The sequence below is a fragment of the Leptosomus discolor genome, chromosome Z (genome assembly GCF_034619465.1).
Source record: "Leptosomus discolor isolate bLepDis1 chromosome Z, bLepDis1.hap2, whole genome shotgun sequence".
In the NCBI taxonomy this organism is placed as follows: domain Eukaryota; kingdom Metazoa; phylum Chordata; class Aves; order Leptosomiformes; family Leptosomidae; genus Leptosomus; species Leptosomus discolor.
The window spans coordinates 35800523-35813307 of record NC_141419.1 but is presented as its reverse complement, the minus strand read 5'-3'; the positions used below and the strand labels follow the sequence as shown (position 1 = coordinate 35813307).

Sequence of the window (12785 nt, the reverse complement as noted above, 5' to 3'; positions counted from 1 at the left end):
TGTAAAACCTGGGCATGTATTGTTTTTTTGCTGCAGACATTAATTCTATGATGAATTGTTAAGTGAGGGATGGAGAGGAAAGGAAAAATAACTGCAAGTTTTATATATATAGGAGTTGATCTATGTTGATATAGGGCTTACATCTTTGCCAATCAGATCCTCTTGATTTTCCACAATCCCCCATGGTGCTATACCGATGGTGCAGATCTTCCCTCGAGATTTTGAGGCATGATCTTTCAGTGCATCTCCAACATGCCGAATGACTCCTAAGAAACAAACAGCATAAAATAAAAATTTGTAATTATGTCCTTTTTGTTCATTATGGATTTAGTATAGAACTCTGTTTTAAGGAACACCTATGCCTATACTTGCAATTAAGTAAAACTATGAATATATTCATACTGATTATTATCACAGTAATGCTGTAAGTCCATTTCATCTAATCTAAAAAATATTAAACAAAGCAACAAAAAAAAAATTACACAGATACAGAAATAAGAATGGAAATGTTGACAGCTGACTGTATCTTGTTTATCTGCACTTGTGTTCACAAACATATGTGTATACAAGCATTTGTATCCTTCCCACGTAGAGAAAGATGCACAGGAATGAACCCAGTGTTCCCTTCTGTCTGAATAAAGAATGGAAGCGTGAAAATTACACTACTCTGTGGTGTGCTATTCTACCATTCTTTCCAAACACTCTCAGTCACTTGAGACAGCTTCCAGCAGAGTATTAGAACCCTCCTGGGGATCAGTGAGAAAATAGAAATTAGTACAGAGAATGACTGCTTCCCAACTCTCTTCCAAGTGCTTTCTGATAATGCACCTTGTATGCTTTAGGCCAGCTTTGTCAGTGTTTCAGTGGTATCTACGTGCAGAGGACAAGTGCAAGTCCTTCTTCCTTTTCATAAAATAATTTTTTTACGTGTGTGTCAATAACTATTTTTCTGACGTAGTTGCACTGAAGCAGACCTGTGGATTTGCTGTGGATGTTACTCAGTTTCTGTGTTTGCTTTTTTGTTCAGTTTCTGCAATTTCAAGCTCACTGTATTGCAATTACAACAGTCACATAATATATGTGATTTTAGCTGCAGTTGTTCTGCACCATAAATAAATTATGTAAAAAAAACCCCACAACTCTAAGTCCTGGAGTCTAACTTACTTCCTGTGGTGGACAAGGGAAAAAAAACTCTGTACCTGCAATCAGCTATGAACTAAGCTCTGATCCAACAACCCAAAGGATTCAAAGCAGAAAATCTGTCCAGTTTGCAAAAACTTCTGCTATTTAGAATAATCAACTTGCAGCACTATCTAAATATTCTGAAGAACTTGTTTAAGTCATTTAACAGTAATAGTCATAGCCAGGTAGGCACCATCCCTGTCACATCACTGATTCTCAGTCCAACAGCAGTATTTCAGGATTTTTCAATTATACTTTTCCTTAAGAGAAATCTGATTGAAAATTCATCATCAACAGAACAGACTGTACTCAGAAATTCTCAATTTGTACAATTCCGCATAAAGATAAAACACTTAGTTTTCATTTACACAGTTTGAAAACCTGCTTTTGAAAATCAACTGCTTTGCTCCAGAAATCAAGAACAGCAATGAGAGGTAACTGATAATGCAGAACTACTTCTGCAATTAAACACAGCAACTTGTTTTGTCTAGGTTATTGTTGATCACAGGAAAAAAACCCTTTTCAGCAGTCATTATGTTGACTTTCCTGGTTCATTTGTATTGTTTTGGCATTTGAAACTATGACGATTTCAAAATTGGTATGAAGCAGTCATTCATTTGCCAAACACAAATGTTATAGTCAGTCCTCGTTTACAAATTTCTGTAGTTTGATTTCTACAGTTCCCGTGGTAATCCACTGCATTTAGCGTACAATATCTACAGTTTTCTAATGTGCTTTTAACTTAAAATTTATATCTGTCTTTGCTACCGTCACTTCAAGAGTATCCAGCAGCTAACAGAACTATTATCACCACAGTACACAGGTCAACACCTAACGAGATTTTCTTCCTTGTTCTGCAGAGATGTGGGGGATATTACATAGATGTGAGTCTATCTACTTATCTATCTAACACCCTAGAGGCTATGTCTCCTCTCTGCTATCTGTATTGCTGCTGTAATAAAACTGAATATTGTTTTAAATTTGATGTGCTCTGGAAACTAAAAAGCCGAAGACAACTATCAAGCGTTCATATTCAAATATGTAGGAGTTGATCCACAATGCACTAAAATTAATGTATGATAGAGTGATTACAATGTTTTCCACAGACAGTAAGAGAACACACTCTGTAGGATTACTATAGTAATAAATTATAGCTTTGTTACTGCAGCAAATGAGAACGACATCAGAATTTACAAGTACATGTTCTAGCTCAAAACTTTTTTGCATTTATCTCTAGCAGAACTCTTTGGCTTTCCTCTGACTCTCCCCTCCTTTCTGCCTTCTTCAGGGAGGGTAACTGGGAAGCCACTGCCCAACCTTTTTTATCTGCAGAACTATGTTTTGCAGCTTATTCCCAAAACCTACATTCTGTCTCCCAGCAGAGCTGGGCCAGCTGCTATCTTGGGTCATTAGGACACAGATATGGTATGTTACAGATGTTCTTAACTTTTAATAAAAACGGCAATGTTATCATTCTTGCTGCAGGGGTAATAGAAAAAATCAGGTCAAGCTGTCTACAAGAAAGGAAAAAGTGGTACTTATTCACAATAAAGTTTTCCACCACATCCACAAAACAGAAGCTTTTTTCCTTTCGTACTCCAGATTATCTTACAAGATAAAATGAAGGCCTTTTCTGGATGAAAATATTCTCTGTTTTATGTAATAATAGTTCGACTTCTTTGGTTTCTGGTTAGTACTCCCCCCCCTCCGTAGCTTAGTGTTGATCTTATAAAGTCTTCACTGGCAATATACTAACATAATTGCTTCACAGGAGGCTTTTTTTTTCAGCTCCCCAGTGTGCTTTTCATGCTTCAGCAAACCTTTAATTCCCTGGTAGCTGCCAGGCAGGTACGAACTCGGCATTTTCTTGCTTGCATATAGTACAGCCAACGCTAATAAAATAAATCATGGAATGTCTCCTTAATCTCATCAGTCTTAATTTTTTTTTCTGTGATGGAATCTCTTAGATGCCACTGTGCTTTCATTTCAATGTTGCTGTTACCTGTGTTCACTCCTCCAGTGAATATCCATGCTCCAGTTGTCATAGCAGCCTTAATGAGGCCTTTTCCAAAGACTTGTTTGAGTTTCGGCTGAAGTTCAAAATTCTGAAGGCCCCCGTGCACAGAGATGAGAAGTTTAGGGAGCTCAAGCTGCCACTCTTTGGTCATCAGATGCAGAAGAAGGTCAGGTTTTGTGTCAAAAGATACACGTACATACTGCAGAAATAAGGGTAGTAGTAGAGAAAAAAAGATTGGTTATACTCACTGGTTCCTAATACATATTATCTATGCCCAACAGACAACTGGAAAAGGGCAACCTTTACGACAAAAGCACTAACTAATTGCTAACTTGATGATTTTTCAGAAGTTAGGTAACTAATAGATCACTTGCAATTTACAAGGTGGACAATTTTCTTTTATAGAGGAAATTAAGTGATTAATTGTTTCAATATGCTTATCAATGTTTGAAAGATAAATGTCTTTAATTTATGGATGCCAAAACTGGAGAAAAAATTTAAGCGGTCTGCCAAAGATGACCTAGGTAGTCAGAGTCACAACTGTGTGTTCACTTATATCTTATTTTCAAATGAACAAAATCAAACTCTCAAAAGGCAGGAAGTAATAGAAACAAGCTCAGTTGTTCAAGCACACATAAGTTTAAACTAAGCAAGACTACATACAGGTGCATTTCAGATGAACCAATGTTAATCAGACTTACAGACTGATTTGCATAGATTCATGAATTTGCCTAACAAGGCACAGGACTCTAAAAGTGCTTTGAAACACATTTATGCATTTCCAGTTCTTAGCTCTTCTGTGCTACATCTGCAGTGTTTTGCCCCAAGGGAGATCATGCCCATCTGTGTGTGCTCAAAGACAGAAACTGTCTTCAAAATTTCTACAGCACTACCACGTTGCATACATACCTATTTCTTCCTGACAAGCCTTTTTTTCTGGACTCTTTCTGCTCTTTCTGTTGTTGATGTATGAAGGGTTTCACAAAGCCCATGACAGGGCAGATGACACTTTTTTGAATTCTAATTGTGTAGCAGAAACAGGACGTAGGAGGATAAAATTATTTCTATAGCTGGTAAGATCTGGAAGGACCCTCTTAATTGAATAAAATAAGTTATAGAAAGCCACTCATCTACCAAACTTCTGATTGAATCAATGCATATAGACCTACTTCAGTAGACTTTCCCTTGAAGGGCTGTCAGCACAGCCATCAGGTGTATAACACAGGCATCTTTGCTTTCAGCCAGAGGAATGTCTAGTTCTAACTTATTTAACATGCCAGGCAGTGTAATATCCACATATGTTATGTAATAATTGTGTCCCTTTTTAACATGTCTAATCAGTATTTCTTGCCAAAAGATTGTTCTTTTGTAACAGTAAGTGGACTCCTTTCCAGTTGAATAAGGACTTTTTCCAGAAGAAATTGCTAATACACAGATTTCTTTGGAAGAATGGGCTGTTGCACAGTGAACAGCCATTCTTAACATTTCTGGAAGCAGAAGCCAGTTTGGGCCAATAGTCACATGGCAGCAAGGGGGGCACAACCAAATTGAAAGCTGAGCAAGAACTTGTGAGTGCACATTCACCCCCCTGCATCAGTAATGTTCTCTGCAGCAGACAGGCAAATTCATAATAGCTAACGGACAAAGAACATACAATATTCATGTCTGGCAACAGCATAATGTACCCTTGAACTTATATATACATGAACTGCATCTTCAGTAGCTACCCATGCAGTTTTCTGTGGGAGTTGAGAAAATCTTGCGTGGCACCTGACCCTTATGACCAGATGGTGAAGCTCATACTTTTTATTAGGATCTGAGGGCTGTCAAAATTTTAACACACCAGAGGGGTTGTAAAGTGACTGATTGTTATTGCCTTTGCTTTGCCCTTAGGGAGAGATGAGGTTGCAAAGGGCAATTCCTTTTAACAGTGCAGGCATTAACAGATAGATAACATCCTTTGGGGGGTCTAGAGGAAACCTTTACTAGTCAAACGATGGACATTATGTTTGGGAATCACTGGTATCTTACTTTGGTGAAGACAAACTGGGAATTTTAGGAAGATAATTAATGTGAATTCATATTAGCTATGGCCACACAAATTTGCTGAAAAAAGAAGTCACTGCATCATATGCATTAATATGAAGGCACAAATGGATCAGATGTATATCATCTAATCCAGCCAGTGGCTGGGTTTTTTTTATTCTTTAGCATTGTTTTATACCCTAGAATGTGTGACTTCACTGTCTGTACCTTCTTAAGCCTGTGCATTAATTGGCAAAAACCTCTTTCATTTTCTTACCCACTAAGACCTCTGAATTTCAACAAATATAAATCTATATAGTGAATCACAAAGTTAGAAGAAGTATTTTCTTACATTTATTTGAAATGTAGACAGCTTTTATTACAAACAACTGCCTTTTCTTTATACTGTAGGCAAAACCCCTCTATACTTAGGATATGAATTAATTTTACTTTATAAAGTGGAAATCTAAGCAAAAATAAATCTAAAAGGTTTTTTTTTTTACATAAATTAAAATCTAAATAATGGTGGACAAGCTTTACTGTTTTAGAAGGTTTTTTGAGAAGGGCAATGGCACCAAACATCATGATTTTTCTTCTGTGCATAGACCTCAATTTTTATGACTGTCTGACTAATTTTTGCTCTTTTTCAGGCCATTTTCAGTTTGATATGCTTGGGATTACTCTTTTGCCATTACTTAACACGCTAACTAATAAGTACAAGAGAATTTTGTCATCACTTTCAAAGTAAGCATTAAATTATGAATAAACACTTTTAAGGCCATTTTTGTCCATATTAAAAATTAATTTCTTTCAATCTTGTAGCAGAATATTTGGCCTTTTCAGTTTTTGTTTAGAATGTTAATTAATATTTCTGCCATTCCTGAATTCTTTTGCTACAGCCTCCGGAAGCAGATCTAAAATTTAAATGGAAATTTAAGCTAAGCCACTGCTCTGTTACCCTAAAATTCCATGTCTGGCATATCTGTCATCTGTAGAAATGCTCAGTTCTAATGGCAAACAATTTAATCCCTTCTTTATGGGAGTGGTGTATGGGTATGATGCAAGACTGCAGCTATGTGTCATCACAGCAGGGCAAGATGGGAAGCAAAAGTTTTGAGAAGTTTTGAACCACAAAACCTATGAATCAACTTGACTGACATCAGTATAACACTATGAAATGATAAATCATCAAGTTCAAGCTGTCATGCCCATTTGATCCCTAAACTAGCACAGAAGTAGTCAGCAAGGGTGCCATTTGATGACAACAGTTGTTTCACCTTTTTATCAGGTGGTTTCCTAAAAAAGAACTCCGCTTATCATCAGTCAAACAGCCAGATGTTTGCAAGTTGGACTCCAATGCCCTAGGGCAAAAGTCGAAGTTCCTGAGTGGTAAAATTACTACTCTGGTACTCAAGCATAGCTGTCGCATTAAAAGTACATGGTGTATGATTGCAGATAGGAGTCTCAGTGAATAAAATAGAAAGATTCAGAATTTCGTTGTATTGCTTCCAAGAAAATCCCTTCAGAGAATGTTTTGTGATTTGCAGTCTAACATTGCTCCTTTGTGTCTCTGATGCATGCAGGTACTGGGTGGCTACCTCACCTACTTTAAATGAGATTCCATCACTGCAGATGTTTCTTTAAGCTAAAGACTTGATTCCCTCAAAGCATGATCTTCACATGAAAAATAGGACTGATGGACTGGTCACTGAATTCAACAGAAAAAACTGTCACAGACTGAAACCACACTGGTTCCTTAGAAGTTAATACTCTTCTTAACTTCTTAAGGCCTCATACAGATTCCACTAAACAGTGGAAGGACCCTCATTGATTATTGGGCATTGGATAGATGTTTTTCTGTGTTATTTCCCATTTTTCTCCATGTAGAACACCATTTTTTAAATTCTGTAAATGTTCTGTAAGTGTAAAAGTATGAATTTACTACAACAAAAACAACATTTACTGCCTTTTTCATGGTTTATGCAAGTTATAGGATTATGTCTCTTTTCTCCTCTCAAAAGCTCTGATGGCTTTTATGATTCTTCTTTTACACCATTTTGATAAAGCTCAATATATTTTAAAGGCAGAAATATACCTTTTTATGTGGCTAATTTTCAAATATCCTTAATAAAGTAAATAGTTTTGAGGATCTGAATATTAGAAAGTCTGTCTAACAAGCTGTTTATGTACACTGGAATTCTACCGATGTTTTTTTCATGTTTCCACGCATCATAAGAAAGGTTATGTTTACAACACTGAAGCAAACTTTATTTCTTCTACACCTGCAAATATATGTTAGCTTTTTATTGTGCATACTAAATGTATAATTGGAATGCATTCAATTAGGAGGAATGTATTTGACTCAGTAAAACTATTGAAACAGCCATCTTCCATCTAACCTTGAAAAACTACGATCAAAGACATTTCAGTCCAGGCACACCAATTAAAGAAAGAATGTTCAGGGTTTTTTTGTGTGTAGAAAGGCAGATAGTAGATCAAAAAAATTTGTTTAGTTTGGTCACAAGCTCAGTGCAAAATGTGTCACAGCAAGATTGTCATAAGTGGTCCACTAATGATCAGAATATATTTTGAAATATTTCAGAATATTGCTCATAATTGGAATGGAATTACTTACACTATTTTGATAATTGCTCTCAGAGTTAGGTTAATAAAATGCCAGTATATAGTTAGATGAACTCATCCATGTTATGTCTTAAACTACTAAGAGCCAACTGATATAGGCAGATCACATTTTATTAATTTTCCTATCTTTTTTTAATCCACTGATCTATTGCAAAAGCTGTTAACAAAGTTTACATATCTCCACATCCCTCTCAGATCTTTTTACAGCTGTCAAAATTGAAAATCTGCCATAAAAACAATGTAAATGTGAACAGCAAAACTGTTAAATGTGTTCCTTAAACATTAATGGGATGACCCACTTGTTAAAAAAAACGAGACTGGCAGACATCTAAAAACCACAGTGCTGTTGCAGGATCATGTGTGGTTACAGACTGAAGGAAAGGCCTCTTTAGTAACTGATCTCATTAACCAATGTTATCTAATCTCAGCTATATGTTTCTATATAATCTGCTGCATCCTCAGCTTTCCACGTGATTGATTTAAGTAGCTTAGTGCAGCCCCACTGAAGATACTTTAACAACTCGATGCTATTAGCAAAATTCATGCTGTTTAAGAATTTTTGTTGTATGGGGCTGTGAAAATGAAATTAACGGCACAGTCAGTTCTACTGGCAATATGTAAACCTACATCACCTTTTCTGTTTTGTTCCAAATCCATGTGTTCTATTATAATTTCAGTGTGATTTTAAGTTTCACAGCTAAAGATGCCACTGTTAATTGTCTGCTAGCAACTGATATAATCAATCACTGCACTTGTATCTTGAAAATATACATGCAAAGCATACATACATTTACTAGCAAATTTGTAAATATATTATTAAAAACTAATTCTATTACTTCCAATAGAAGAAATAATTGTCTGTCAGTCTTACACACACTAATCTGTTCCATTAATTAACTACCAATTTCCCAATTCTAAATCTGAGGTTGGTTTCCATTAATAAATCCCATCTCATTCCTTGTAGCCTGATTCAGACAAAAAATACCCCTTTTGCTGTTAGCGCAGACCATGATAATATTACTCAGTTCTGTGTTCATTTTGCTTAATAATTGTCATGTGTGGGCATCCATTTCTGGAAATAAAGTAAGGAACAGGTAGCGAATTTTACACCAAATTATTCCCCGAGCTTTCCTCGATGTGGGTCAGCTTGCTAAATCTTGCTGCTTTATAGGGTTATTCTATTAGATAATAGGTACAATATTAACTTACCATGATTACCAGCAGAAATCAGCTTGTATGCTATAGTGATATTTGAAATCCAGTAGCTACAAAACACCTAAGTAGTGTATTTTTAGAAAAGAACAAATGCCCATTTTTCATGTTTTCTCCCTTTTCTCTCTCTCCCTCCCTGCCCTGTTGATGTTCCAGCTTCTCTGCTTTTGGGTTTGAAAAGATACTGTCTCAACAAGAAGGTTTGCAAGGATTATTATGTACTTGTTCCTTTTTCCAACCCTTATTTTTCAAGGTAATTTAAATGTTCTTTTTTCCCTTCTTTTGCAGGCAAAATTGGTTGCTTGCTTTGACTGAGCAAACTCTTGGCTTTCATAGAAAGCTTTTGATCTGTTAAGTTTTATTTGTTACAGGAAAGACCTTGTACGCAGTAAATTTAGAGACAGGAGTTTCATTCTTTCTGTAATAAACCTCCAACAACTGGTTAGGCAGCTCTTTGAGTATACTCTACCTCAAAACAATGTTTGGGGCTGGAAATATGACCATAAGGACACCTTCATACTGTTTTCAGTGACAAAGCAAGCACTTTATCTTATTTCGATTTTAAAACCCCCCACATTTACTAGTTATGCAAACCTCCTTATTTGTGTTTTGGTTGTATGAAGTATGTTTTTTTCATTGGTGGTAACCAAGCAGGACACCCGTTAAAGAGATATTTGGTGAATTTTTAATTTGAAGCACTTTTCCCACTAGTGGGATGGCTAAGTTTCTGGAGCTTTTATAGACTTATTTAATTCATGAAGAATTTGGTTGTTCCAATGTTTCGGGTGGGGTTTAATGTCTAAGAATAGATGGCAGATGCAACTGTCTTCCTGATTCTAGTTCTGTCAAAAGAAATTTAGAGTTTTTCCAGCAATAAATGTTTTGTTCATATTCATGCCTAAGTTTTAACTTGTTATTTAGGTCTCTCAGATATTTAACCCCTTTTTGTCTTCTTTTTTCTAAATTCATGGTTTCACTCCTGACAACACCCTGTGACAAGATTTTTCTTTCCTTCATGTTGACTTCCAATTTTATCTCCACAGTTTCACTTCATGTATATCTCTCTGAGCACACAGCACATTCCTTGGAGCATCTCCTGTTCTCTTACAGTGCTGAGCCAGGAATCAGAATCCCAACAAAGATCAGAAATTCTCTAGAGAAATTGGTATCAACAGCTTCCCCAAACCCTTCAACATTTCTTGGCTGCCCAAGACTACTTTTGTCTGAGCAGGGAAGTTTATTGCTTTATAGTGATCTTCAAGGACATCACTCAAAAAGCTCTAGTGACACTACTTTTTCCTCACAAAGACAAATTTAATGCAAAGTACCCATATATGGTTAATAGCATGTTGGTTACTATCTCTCTGAATCTTTCTCAGTTTTGGTGAAAAGCATTCTGTTGTTTCCACTCCTTGTGAAGACAGCAACAGCATGGTTTGGTTCATTTCAGTGCTGAGGCAGGTGTCAATTTATTCACACTAAACAAATGTTGTTTACTGAAACAGAGTCTCTCTCTATCAATGGCCTTGCAGATTTTTAGGTGATTGGTTATCAACTGAACATAAGGTGTCTGATATTTTCAGAGAAATAACCTAATTTTCTATCTTGGTGCAACAGTGTTTTCTGGTTTCTGTCAAAAGAAACCAGGCATCTGGGAGAACAGGACCATCCACTCAAGTAGTCATTCCATCTCCAGCACTTATATATCCATCTGAGGGAAACATCTGGCTCTTGCTAGCATAGCGCCTGAACTCTTAATTGTCTCTAATCCATCTAGTACCACAACAGACCTGAGAGACCTGTTGGGAAGAATTCAGGCAAAGAAAATGGCACTGGGTTGCTGGGCAGGTTATTCTGCAGAGCACCCAGGGGTTCTGCTTCTGCCCTCACTGTGGCACAAAGCAGTGTCTTGGCCATGTTGTGCTAGGTACACACGCATCTTTCATTCCCAAAGTCCCAGTTTCTGCAGTTTAGATAGAGCCAGAGAGATTTTTCCTTTCATGTATTGCCACATTGAAGAAATACATGCATGGGTTAGTGTGAGTGCTGGAAACATCTCTCCAACTTAGTGAGGCAATGCCTTCACATCAATATACTTCGGTATTAATCATAATACAACATTATGGAGCAAGTGCCTTGCTCAAGAAAATCTGTGGCAAAATAGGGATTTCCCAGTTCTCACTGGCCTATCCTCTGATATATGTCTGGTGGAATATTAAAAGAAATTTGGTATATTTCAAATTTGACAGCCTTGCTGACAAACCCAGCAATGGAAAGCCATAGTTGAATTCTAAAGTTATTCAGAAAAAGAGTGATGGCTAGCCACTGGAAGAAAATCAAGATAACAGCACATTAGCATGTTTTCAGTCTTCATAAAGGTAGCCTCTCCTACACTGCACTGTAGCTTTTACAGTTAATTCTATACACCAATTCTTTGGCACATACATAAAAACATATGGTACGGTCTTACACTAAACAATACTTTAAAACGAAGTTAAGAAAGAATGCTGTTTATTCTTTGTGAATGCCTTTTTTGAGCTAGCAGCATTATTTATCTAAGAGAAAAATATGGTTACCATGGCTTTATTGGAGTGGCCTCCTCCTTGGAACTCAATGGTTCCAAAAGCGTCCGTCGGGCTGAGCTGCGTGTGCTTGCTGATGGACCACTTCTCCGACTGGATGTCATTGCGAGTAAGCCTGCTTTCATTTTTCTCATTCTGAATAACGGAGATGCTTGGAGTTAGTCCAACATGTTGACCTATCAGACGCCCACAGCAACATCTATGATATTAAACAAACAGAAAACTTGAGTCACGTGCATGTATAAACTGAACAGGGAAACAACTATCTTAAATGGCCTACAAATCTTCACACCCGCCCCCCACCTGTTAACTCTGCTGACCACCTTCTTGCTGCCTGAAGCTTCTAATTGTGGAAGCAACGTAATACAGGTATTACTTTTTCTTTCTATGATCTTGTTTACTTTGGACTCTCCTATATTTCAATAAACTCATGCTTTGTTCTAAATATGCACAAAATGAAGTTAAAGAATATTTTCTACTGTCTTGTGGTGGGTTGACCCTGGCCAGATGCCAGGTGCCCACCAAAGCCACTCTATCATTTCCCCTCCTCAACTGGACAGGGGAGAGCAAAAAAAAAAAAAAAAAAAATAACAACAGGCTTGTGGGGTTGAGATAAGGACAGGGATATCACTCAGCATTTACCATCACGGGCAAAACAGACTCGACTACATGAAAATGTAATTTATTACCAATTAACTCAGAGAGGAGCAATGAGAAATAAAACCAAATCTTAAAACACCTTCCCCCCACCCCTCCCTCCTTTCCCGGGCTTAACTTTGATCCTGATTTCTCTCCCTCCTCCCTCCCAGAGGCACAAGGCGGGGAACAGGGAATGGGGGTTGTGGTCAGTTCATCGCTCTGTTGTTTTCTGCCGCTTCTTCCTCCTCAGGGGGAGGATTCCTCACACATTTCCCCTGCTCCAACGTGGGGTCCCCCTCACGAGAGAAAGTCCTCCATGACTTCTCCAGCGTGAGTCTTCCCAGAGGTTCAGTCCTTCATGAACTGCTCCAGCGTGGGTCTCCTTCATGGCGTGCAGTCCTTCAGGAACCGACTGCTCCAGTGTGAACCCCCCTCACGGGGTCTCTAGCAGCAAACCTGCTCCAGCGTGGGCTTCTCTTTCTCCA

At 37.5% G+C, this 12785-nt stretch overlaps 1 protein-coding gene across 8 annotated transcripts in view; it reads right to left on the bottom strand.

Moving 5' to 3' along the window:
• TRPM3 (transient receptor potential cation channel subfamily M member 3) overlaps nt 1–12785 on the bottom strand; it is a 289638-nt gene that overhangs the window by 124988 nt on the left and 151865 nt on the right. For all 8 annotated transcript variants that reach the window (XM_086479116.1, XM_086479117.1, XM_086479118.1 and 5 more), the window contains exons 3-5: nt 11656–11860; nt 3185–3398; nt 142–266 (exon numbers count right to left, since the gene is read on the bottom strand). In XM_086479116.1, the coding sequence (XP_086335242.1) occupies nt 142–266; nt 3185–3398; nt 11656–11860 (544 nt within the window). The remainder of the gene's footprint in view (nt 1–141; nt 267–3184; nt 3399–11655; nt 11861–12785) is intronic.